Below are 8,990 nucleotides of genomic sequence, written 5' to 3'. Positions count from 1 at the left end.
GCCATGGGGTATATTGAGGGGACTGGAAAGACAACAGGACTATTTGGGGGATGTGTGAAGGGATGGGCTGGTTGACTGATTTGAGTGGGGATCAGGAAAGCAATGGGGTGATTGTAGGGTGACTACCTTTTTAAAATGGAAAGGCAGAACATATGCCCACCTCCCACCCCGCCCAGTGGCACGGCAGGAGCAGAGCCTGTGAGAGGATGCAGGCTGCCCGCTGCGGGTTTAGGGCTCCCCACCCTACAGCCCTTCCCCTGGGAGCCTGGCACTGTCATGGTGAGGTGCTCCCTGCCCACCCAGCAGCCATGAGGGGCACAACTCCATGCCACCACCATCCCCACTGCTTCCAGACAGGCAGGGGGTGCCTTGCCATGGTGGGGCAGGGCCTCTGGAGGGGAGAGCAGCAACGTGGGGAGCCCTGAGCCTGCAGTGGGCAGCCTGCATCTGCCCCTACCCCACACACACATCTGGGGGGGCACGTGCCCCTCCCACCCATAGACTTACCTGTAGGGAGCTGCTCTCCATAGCTGCCTGGCTGTATTCCCGGCCATGTGCAGATGAGTGCATGCACACATGGCACCCATGTCCCACTCCCCTCAGCCTGCAAGGGGAAACCCACGTTTTTCTGCAGCAAATGGAAAACCCGGATCCCTGCACAATACTGGAGCTCCAGGACAAGTGCTGTCCTGGAGTCATTCAGCACAGGACCAAGACCTGATGTTCAGATTTCACGACTGTCCCACCCAATTAGGGATGGGTGGACACCCAAGGTGAATGTGACTAGATAGGTGGGGAACAGATGTAGTAAATCCAGTTGAGGAGTTCTGTGATCATAAAAATGTTTATCAGTGGGCAGAGGTGAAGGTAAACTATGGTGGGGTTTGTTACTGGGTGAGGGAAGGGAGAAGGTTCAGGGTCCATGTGAATTGGTGTGAAGAAGGGCACCCTGCAGCAGAATGCCAGTTATTGGGGAGCAGAGTTCTTGGGGAGGCAAAAGGATGGTTAATAACTGGGCAGCGGGAATAAGTAAAGAAAAGAAACTTGTTTGTGACTGGGCAGATGGAAGTGGGTGAAGTACTAGGGGTGTTTGTAATGGGTTGCAGGAAGATCAGGGGAGGCAACTGGGGGTGATTTTGAGACTGGGCAGGATAATATATGCAGTAAATCCAGTTGTTTATATTAGGTAGGTGGGGAATTTAGCATATGGGGGTTGTTTAAGACTGACTGAGAAATGGGCGATATCAGGTATGTCTGACTGGCTGGGAGGATAAGATTAAGGGATTTGTAACTGGGCAGCTGCTAGCAAAGGTAGTGAGAGTGGTTATGACCAGATGAGTGGAAGGAATTGGTAAGGCAACAGTTATGTGTGTGACTGAGAAGGCAGTAAAAGGTTGGCTGTTGCTGAGTGGGGAATGGTGAGACTATGTGCGTGTTTATGGTTGGGGGAGGGTATATGTGAAGGGGTCTGGGAGCTGAGAGCCTAGCCCTGGCTCAGTCATACGGAGCTGTTTGCTGGCTGATGCTGCTCTCTTATCAGAAGTGGGCTCACACAGTCCCACAGTGGAGACCAAATGACATCTGCACCCCTTCAGGGCAAGTGCCTTGAAATTAGCATTGAGCAAGCTGCTGCTGGAAGTAATGCGGGCAGCATAGTGCTCCCTTTGCACGAGGCCAGACTGGGCTCTAGAATGAAGGCTGGTGTTACTGGTAAAGTCAGGTAGGTGCAACGCAGCTGTGAGCTAAGGAGCCTGGCTTGTATTAGATACCAACATCCTCCCTGCCCCTGCCTCATCACTGTCACATCTTTATGCTACAGTAAAGGTACCTTATGAAAGGTAACTTTGCAGTTGCATTTCTAGAAACATGTACTTGTGTGACAAGCAGCCATGTTTTGGAACAGTTGAAACTTGTGGTTTGCACCACAAGAGATGTGAGAATGATTTTGCCAGTATGTACCGAACCCTCTCTCAGAAGGGCATCTCAGTGAGCCAACTAAATAAACCCATTTAAAAAGAAAAATGGAAACACAGGAACTCTTTTGGGGCAGTGGAGTCCAGAGAAGGTTTTGAACTGGCCTCCTATGTCCCAGCCCAAGTGTCTGCTGCCTTGCTAGCACTCTTTGTAACCACCATGTACAGCCCCTCTGCTATCCCTGCACTCTGCTGGTGGTCCCCAATCCCAGACACAGCTCCTCACCAGTTCTTTCACTGCTCCCTTGCACTGACTGCAGGTCCCACTTCTTTGCTTCTCCCAGAAGCTGCTTAATTACAACTGGTAGAGGAAGAGGCCCTGACCTTGGGAGCTTTGGATGCAATCACCAGTGCCAGTTCCTGAGCCTCCACTCCAGCCAGCTGAGCTGAGCTGAGGTCTGGAGGGTGAAAGAGTCACAGGGGGAGACCAGACAGGGGAACTCAATGCAGAATCTTTACTTAAGCAAAACATACAGGGCAGAGCATGGAGCAGGATGCAGGAGAAGAGATGGTACCTAAAGTAGAACATGGTGGTGGAAGTAGGAAGAGAACCTGGCATGGGTAGGGACCCTACTTAGTTTGCGATTTTGTGGATTTCATGAAATCAAGCACTGTCTGTGAAATCAAGAAAAAAAACTTACTAAAAATAAAATGCTGGCTCCCCAGTGGGAGCAGCCAGCAGTCTTCATAGCCACTAAAGCCCATCCTCGCAGTCTGCCAGTGAGGTGATGCCACCCACATGAAGAGCTGCCAAGATAGTGTCTGCCCACCCTTTGCTGCTGATTGGCTGAGAGGGAATCATGATGGACAATCAACCACTCTGGGCCAATCAGCAGCAAGGGGCAGGTTTGTTGTGAAAAGGCCAGGAAATCAGTCTGTACACTTTGAGTGGGCCACAAAAATCCCTTTCTCTTGCCAAGCTTTAGGTAGATCCCTAGGCAGGGGGCATAGTTACCAGAAGGGTGTAGTCAACCAGGGAGAGAAGGGTGCAGATTGGGACCCAAACTTCCTAACAGCCCCCCTCCCCTGGGTCAGCTAGTCTCAGAGCAGGACATTGGGGTCAGCATCATTTGTCCCCTTGGACATGCAGAGCCCTCCCAAGAGCCATGCTGTAGCAGCCAGTGGGATGCTGGCCTGGGACAGCTCCCTGGGGGTCATGGGTTCATTGTCTCTGCAAGACAAGGACATGCCTTGAGAAGGTGCTTTGGCATTTCTGATCTGCCCACTCCCAGCAACCAAGCCAGTGGGGCAAGACTCCAGGGGGAAGTGGGTGGGGAGGCAGTTCTGAGAGTCAGGGAAATTCCTGTCCTGCTGGCCTGAGCAGCTGGAGATGGGGCAGGATCCAGGTGGGGTGGGAGGGGCAGGAGCTTTCAGGAAAGGATGGGGCCTGGAAGAGAGAAGATTTGTTTCCCCCCTTCTCCAAAGAGTAAGGACAGAGGGAGCTGAGTTTCTGTGAAGGAGGAGTCCAGAGCTTCTTGTTAGTGTGGCTCATTACAGGAGCCCCTTCCCTCAACCTATGTAGCCAGGGAGCCTGTGGGTAGGTGTGTGCTGCTTGGTGGGGTGGGCTGAGCCGCTCCCATGCTCACATCAGAGTGCAGGCCCCCCTGCGCTTGACCCCAAAGGCAGCGATCAGCAACGCCATCTTTTGGTCGCTGTAGGGTGGGTACCGGATCCGATTGATCGCCTCCAGGCCTGCGTTACGTAGGAGGCTGGCACGGTGGTGAGTGAAGGTGTCGAAGCTGAACTTGCCATGGTATTTTCCCATCCCGCTGTTCCCTGCAACACAAAGCCTGACTCAGATACTGCCCCAAGGACACGGTAGAATATGTAGTTCTGTCATCTTTCTGTACAATAGGCGTGACTCAGTATGCCCAACCACTTTGTTATCCTACCTACTGGGTGAGAAGGAGTTAAAGCCTCCCTTTGGTCACAGAAGGCAAAGAATGACATGTCTCCCAGGAGAGGAGAAAGAGTCACAGGGTTGGGACTAGGGCTACCAAGGCTGGGACACAGACAGGAACACCAAGGGAAGTGCTCCAAGACAGCTGAGAGGCAGGGATGACTTGGAACTTGTTGGATCAGACAGTTCGCTTGGAAAGGCTCTGAGGGAAGTCTGGCTTGGTCTTCAGCACCTAAGCCTTGCCCCCTGCCCCCGCTGTGTGTTTCAGCTGATTAGCAAATCCAGCTTCCATGCAATCCCAATAGCCACATCACACCATGCTCTCAGCTACCTGGCCCAGTGTATGTCACCATCCCATGAGTGGGTTCAACATGTGGATATGCAGAGCCAGACCTCTCTGTCACTCAGGGCAACAATGGCCAAAGCAGGTTAGATCTAGACTCCGATAGTCTACAGCCCTCTCACCGAGCATTATGCTCTAGTACCACAGGGCATTGACCCTCCAGCCCCCAGAACGCACCCTCATGTGGGGGTGGTCTCTCAGGCTTAGTCTGCTGCTGGGCCTTCGACAGGAAAAGAGGAGTGAAAGAGGATCAGCCCTAGACTGAAGCAATGGGTCAGGGATAAATAAAAACAAGCACTGGCGATATGGGCAAGGGGGCCCAAACATACCAATCCCACCAAAGGGCAATGAAACCAGTGAAACGTGCAGCAGGGTGTCATTGCCACAAAAACCACCGCTGCTCGTCCGGTCCAGCAGCTGGTGTATCGCCTGCCAGAGAAACAAAGCACATGAGGGACCCCCAGTTCAGCCCCCACCCCAAACCTATAGCTGCAGTTTATACCCCTAACCCCTCTCCTACACCTGCACCTCCTCATGACCAAGAGCCATTCTGTTGCCACCTAAATCTGTGCTTAGCCAGTGCAATCTGACTGGTATAAATCCTGGCATGGAGTGCTGAGCAGGCACAGCCCAGGAACTGTGAGCATCAGAGTAGTGTCTGCTGGATACCAGCATGTACATAATGCCCAGAGGGGAGGTAAGAGGGCAGGACTATGCTCCCAACCCTGAAGGCTTCCAGGGCAGCTGACCAAAATGACACTCAAAGGAGCTACTCCTAGACTGGCCAAAGAATACACAGAGGGTTGCCCTGCTGCCAGGTGGTCAGTCTCCATCGTGAGTTAAAGTGGAGCTGCTCTCCTATGGAGATGAACCCCAGGGCTGGGTCACCTGCCTATGCTGCCTTTCCTGCACCTGGCGAGAAAGGGTGAAAAGCCAGTGATGGCATGAGCCCTGGGCCCTGCAGTAAGATGTTATCCAGGATGAGAACTGACTCTATACACTTGCCCTGCCCTCTTCTGCATTCAACCCCTGCTCCATACCTTGTTATCACAGAAGGCATATAGGGACAGCGGTCGTTCCCGGGCATTGATGAAGTCAATGGCTTCCTCCAAGTTGGCCACGGTGACAATAGGCAAGATGGGCCCAAATATCTCCTCCTGCATGATGGGTGCTGATGTTGACACATCCACCAGCACTGTGGGGGCTGCAGAAGGAGGGAAGGGGTCACCACGATCACAGGGGTATGCAGTGTCCTTCGCATCATGGCCCTGCCCTGGGACTGTAGCTCCCCTGTTCTTTTCTCCCCAGTTACCCCAGACCTCTTACATGGGGGTGCCTCTGCTCTGCCTACCTCCTCAATATAGGAGATCCCCTGTCAGTCAGACCTGAGCACTCCCCAAAAGCCTGTGTCCCCAATCTAGGGTCCCTCACCGATGTACCGCTCCTTTGCATCTGTCTGCCCCCCGATGGCCACACGTCCACCATTCATCAAGGCCTGCAAGCGCTGGAACTGCTTGTCATTGATAATGCGAGCATAGTCAGGTGACTCCTTGGGCTCAGCCCCATAGAAGTCATTGATGGCGTGGCGCAGGACAGGCAGTAACTTTTCCTGTGTCTCCAGGGTGCACAGCACATAGTCAGGTGCAATGCAGGACTGCCCTGCATTGAAGAAGCGCCCCCAAACTATTCGGTTGGCCACATTCTGCAGGTTACACTGGTCAGCCACATAGCAGGGATTCTTGCCCCCCAGCTCCAGAGTCACTGGTGTCAGGTGCGTGGCTGCAGCTTTCATGATGATCTTGCCCACTCTGGGGCTGCCTGTAGGGGAGGAGGAAATGCATGAGGATAGAGATCCTGCTAGTAGCCTGACAGGGGGCTTGGGGACTGGGACTAGTATAAGACACAGGTAATTGCAGTCTCTTCCAGGAGTAAGAAGGACTCTGTATCTGCCTAGAGCTCCAGTCTCTTCTCTACACAATGTCCCTGAAGTCATCCCTTCATCTCTGTCATCCAGCTGAGCTTCCCTCTCTTGGTGCAACCCCTTTTGGTCAGTCAGAGCAGCAATGAGGGCACTGGCTTCATGACCCAGGCTTTGTCCCTGTGCTGCTTGGACTGGGAGCAGGGGTGCAGAAAGTCTGAATGATGCCCCTTTTGGAGTGGAAGTGAAGGCGTCTTTGGGGTAGGGGATGTGGGATTATTTGCGTCATACCAGTGAAAAAGATGTAGTCAAACTTGTTCTCCAGCAGCTTTGTAGTCTCCTCCACACCAGCAGTCACCACAGCGAAACAGTCCTGCAAGGGAAGAGGGGGCATAGTGGGTTCCCACTTTATCCCACACCCTTCTGCCCGTCTTGCCCTCCTTACAAGTCATAGCAGGGTAACTGGGTAAGTGTGGGTACAGTAACATGGCATGATACATCTGGTCCTATGGGGAGGGAAGATATGGTAGGCATGGTTGGGAGCCAGCAAGGGGTGTAGAGCAGAGGACATATTGTTGGAGATATAAGGACTGGCCGAACATTCAGGGAAGAGAGCATATGGTGAGTAGGATGCTGGAGGAAGTGGAATAGGCATGGTTTTGCAGGAGTAGCTCAGGATATATGAGGAAGGGGTTCAGATCAGGACATGGATGCCTAGGTAAGGCACAGCTCCTTACCTTGTCCAGGTAGTTGGGCAGCATCTCAGATATGAGTGCCTCGGAGTTTTTGCTGATCTCAGAGGGTTTGATGATGACACAGTTACCTGGGGAGAGGCCAGGCAAGATGTCACTGTGTAGCTTAGAGACATTGCACCATCACCTGGATCCCAGCACCCTAACCCATCACTGGGGAAGTGGTTCCTTGCTGGGCTCAGCACCTGACTCACCAGCAGCAATGGCCCCAATCATTGGCAGCAGGAGCAGGTGGATTGGGTAGTTCCAGGGCGCAATGATTAGTGCCACCCCATAGGGGTCCTTGCGGATGAAGACTGAGTCCAGCTGAACCACCTGAGGTAAGGAAAAAGCCACAATGTCAGGAGCAGTCTTCTAACTTACCCCTAGGCATGTCCCCCCACCTCCTGCCAGCTCAGCAGCAGGGATACACCCTCCCTTACCAGGTTTTTCTCCACGTTCTCATCTTTCATCCAGGTGGACAAGTTGTTGATTGCATAGTTGACCTCGTTCCTGACCAGGAGAATCTCAGCGAACTCTCCTTCAAAGGGTGGCTGCGGGCACAAAGCAGTGTTGGCACCAACCCTGCTGTGGGCACCTCTCCCACCCCTAAGAGTGACTCAGCTCCACTCAGCAATCCCCACAGACCCTGGTGCACCAGGATGGCACAGATACAGACAGCTTGGGGTAGCTGGGGGAGGCACTCTACGAGCAGGCAACCACAGTACTGTCCTCAAGACTGATGGTCACCTTGCTTTGTCTCAGCCAGTGCTGTGCTAATCTAGAGGCTGCTGGCTCCTCACTAACACTGACTCTCCACTACACACACAGCAGCATCCTAAAGCCTGAACTCCTAGAAGAGTGGAGGGCTCACTGTGGGCACCAAGGCATATGCAGGCAGACTCCATGCCTTGCCTGGGAGCCCAGTTTTGAAGAACACTCTGCCTTACTCTGCATTCCACATGCACCAGTTTCCCAAAATGAGGCACAGGGGCGTCAGGGTCTCCGCTGGGCTGTGCCCAGCAGCGGGAGCCCCTCCCCCCCAACACGCCCCTGGACAATCAGATCTTCCCAGACCTGGCTGGGCTGCAGCTGCCCCCACATGAGTCTCTGCTGCTGAGTTGAGCCATGCCTGCACATGTCCAGCTGCAGGGGGACTCAAGGCACAGTGGCAGCAGCCTCTGCCACCTCCGCCCCCATAGAGATGGGAAGGGAGCCCCCTGTGGCCCTGGAGTAGTGCCCCCAGGCTCCAATCCTCCCACCACCTGGCTGGGCTGGGGCCCCACTTACCTTCCCCTGCTCCTGGCTGGGCCACACAGTCAGACGCTCACCACGGGGGCTTTAATCTGGCCCCCACCTCTTCCCTCCCCCACAGATTTACCTACTAGGGTGGGGGGCAGCAGGTGTGCATATGTGCGCACACCCAGCTGTCCCCACACTAGCCAAGGATCTACCAAAAGAGGCTCCATGATCTACCTTTAGATTGGGATCTCCAGGTTGGTGACCACTGCTCTAGTATTTTCTGTAGTCAAAAAATGAGTGAAAACGAAGAGCTGGCATTTTCTGAGGGGTGTCTTGAGACTAAGAAGAGATGCCCTGAGTTTAATGCAGGGTGCCTTGAATCTAAAAAGGTTGAGAACCACTGTTTAAAGTGTTGCAGTGTTAAAAGTTGTAAATTAGAGACACTCCATTACTTAGAAGATTAAAGAAGTTGGGAATTGGGAGATGGTCCTTCAGTTATACTAATTGGTTAGAGAAACAGACCAAGGGTCTGCAGAGATTGCCTACAGCTCCACAATAAAATGTATCCCTTTGTTCTTCTTATTCACATATGCCAGTGTTTACTGAACATAGCGCAGAGTAGCTTGCTATACAAGCTTGTTACCTGTTTACTATGCCTACACTTATGATCTGAAGAGAAAAAACCTTTGGGTTGACAGGCTTCATGCGTGGCTTTGCTCGAAAGCTGATTTTTCCCCCAAAAGCTGAGAAAAATCTTTTTACAGTCTACTTAAAGATTTAGGCTTTCACAACTCCATATTTGCTATCTTCACATAGAAGAGGCATATCGGGATGAAATTCAAAACTTGGCCTGTAAATCTGGATCATGTACAACCAATTTTGA

The 8,990-nt window shown here is 52.8% G+C and overlaps 1 protein-coding gene across 4 annotated transcripts in view; it reads right to left on the bottom strand.

Moving 5' to 3' along the window:
* Positions 1–2,405: 2,405 nt before the first annotated feature.
* The window catches only part of LOC102560360 (aldehyde dehydrogenase family 3 member B1), a 44,765-nt gene continuing 38,180 nt past the window's right edge, over positions 2,406–8,990 (bottom strand). For all 4 annotated transcript variants that reach the window (XM_019498729.2, XM_019498730.2, XM_014607361.3 and 1 more), the window contains 8 exons: positions 7,309–7,419; positions 7,081–7,201; positions 6,872–6,957; positions 6,426–6,507; positions 5,648–6,034; positions 5,257–5,420; positions 4,546–4,645; positions 2,406–3,749 (listed from right to left, as the gene is read on the bottom strand). In XM_019498729.2, coding sequence (XP_019354274.1) covers positions 3,556–3,749; positions 4,546–4,645; positions 5,257–5,420; positions 5,648–6,034; positions 6,426–6,507; positions 6,872–6,957; positions 7,081–7,201; positions 7,309–7,419 — 1,245 coding nt within the window. In that variant the 3' untranslated portion in view covers positions 2,406–3,555. The remainder of the gene's footprint in view (positions 3,750–4,545; positions 4,646–5,256; positions 5,421–5,647; positions 6,035–6,425; positions 6,508–6,871; positions 6,958–7,080; positions 7,202–7,308; positions 7,420–8,990) is intronic.

The sequence above is a fragment of the Alligator mississippiensis genome, chromosome 2 (assembly GCF_030867095.1).
Source record: "Alligator mississippiensis isolate rAllMis1 chromosome 2, rAllMis1, whole genome shotgun sequence".
Taxonomy (NCBI): domain Eukaryota; kingdom Metazoa; phylum Chordata; order Crocodylia; family Alligatoridae; genus Alligator; species Alligator mississippiensis.
Note: the sequence above shows the minus strand (reverse complement) of the source record. Positions and strands in the feature narration are given on the sequence as shown.